Here is a 1218-nt window from a genome sequence, read left to right on the forward strand (position 1 = left end):
ACGAGACCCCTCCCCAACACACAAACCCCCCCGGGGGCTGCGGCGCTGATTGGCTGAGGATTCTCCCGTGTGTTTTATACCAAAATGGATCGGATAAAGCAGTTTTGTACAAACCCTGCTGTGTGCCGACGGGTATAAACCCATAAACCCCCCCATAGAAACACCCCAAAACCTGGAGGGACCCCCCACCCCTCCCGCCCACTATGCAAATAGCTGCGTTGGCCACGCCCATTATGCAAATAAGTGGGCGGTGCTTGCGGCTATAACCACGCCCGCCGTGCTGTCATTGCCGTGCCGCTCCGTGCCGTGCTGTGCCGCTCCGTGCCGGTCCGTGCCATCCCCGCTCGGTGCCGCCCGCACCCCGAGCGCGGCGGGTCCCGTTTCCCGTCCCGCAGGTCTCGGTTCGCTGATGCCGGCGGTTCCCGGCACAAGATGGCGGCTGGAGGCTCCGTGCCGCGGCCTGCTGCAGCTCCGGATCCCGTTCCGGCCCACCCCGCAGCTCCCACACCCCGCATGGCCCCGTACCCGTGGCCCTATTCCCGTACCCCGTACCCGTACCCTGTACCCGTGGCCCTACACCCGCCCCGTCCCTGCACACAATGGCGGCACCGCGCGGCCCAACATGGCGGACGGGGCGGGGCCGTCCCCAAACCCGCCGTGTCCGCACTGCGCATGCGCGGCCCACCCTCCCCTCTGCGCGTGCGCGCCGCCGCCGCGCGCCTCCATGGTCCGGTCCGCTCCATTGTGGGGGGCGCAGCTCCCGGTTCATCGCCGCTCCCGCCCGTTCCGCCGCAATGACGGAGCCCTGCGGGGCGGCCCCGCTCCGTTCTGTGTCCCTTTACCCTCCCGGCTCTTATGGCGGCTCCATATCGCGGTGGCATCGCGTGGAGCCCCGCTCGTTACGTAACTTCCCCCCCCCTTGCCATCAGCGCGTGGTTCCGTCGCTGGGCGCTCATTGGTCGGGAGCCGGAGGTGGGCGGGGACACGAGTCTATAAGTAGGGGCGGTGCTGCGGGGCCGCTCTCAGTTCGCCGCTTCCCCGCCGCGCGCCGCCGCTCCCCGCGCTCCGCTCCGCGCCGCCGCCGCCATGAACGGGCAGCTCAACGGCTTCCACGACGTGTTCATCGACGAGGGCACGTTCCTCTTCACCTCCGAGTCCGTGGGCGAGGGGCACCCAGGTGCGGGCCCGGCCGGACGCGGGGGGCGCAGTTGCGGCCTG

General features: G+C 69.8%; 1 protein-coding gene across 1 annotated transcript in view; it reads left to right on the forward strand.

Moving 5' to 3' along the window:
- The first annotated feature begins 1013 nt into the window (after positions 1–1013).
- The window catches only part of MAT2A (methionine adenosyltransferase 2A), a 9002-nt gene continuing 8797 nt past the window's right edge, over positions 1014–1218 (forward strand). Inside the window, 1 exon segment of the mRNA XM_015882862.2 lies at positions 1014–1177. Coding sequence (XP_015738348.1) covers positions 1087–1177 — 91 coding nt within the window. The 5' untranslated portion in view covers positions 1014–1086.

The sequence above is a fragment of the Coturnix japonica genome, chromosome 22, assembly GCF_001577835.2.
Source record: "Coturnix japonica isolate 7356 chromosome 22, Coturnix japonica 2.1, whole genome shotgun sequence".
NCBI classification, from domain to species: domain Eukaryota; kingdom Metazoa; phylum Chordata; class Aves; order Galliformes; family Phasianidae; genus Coturnix; species Coturnix japonica.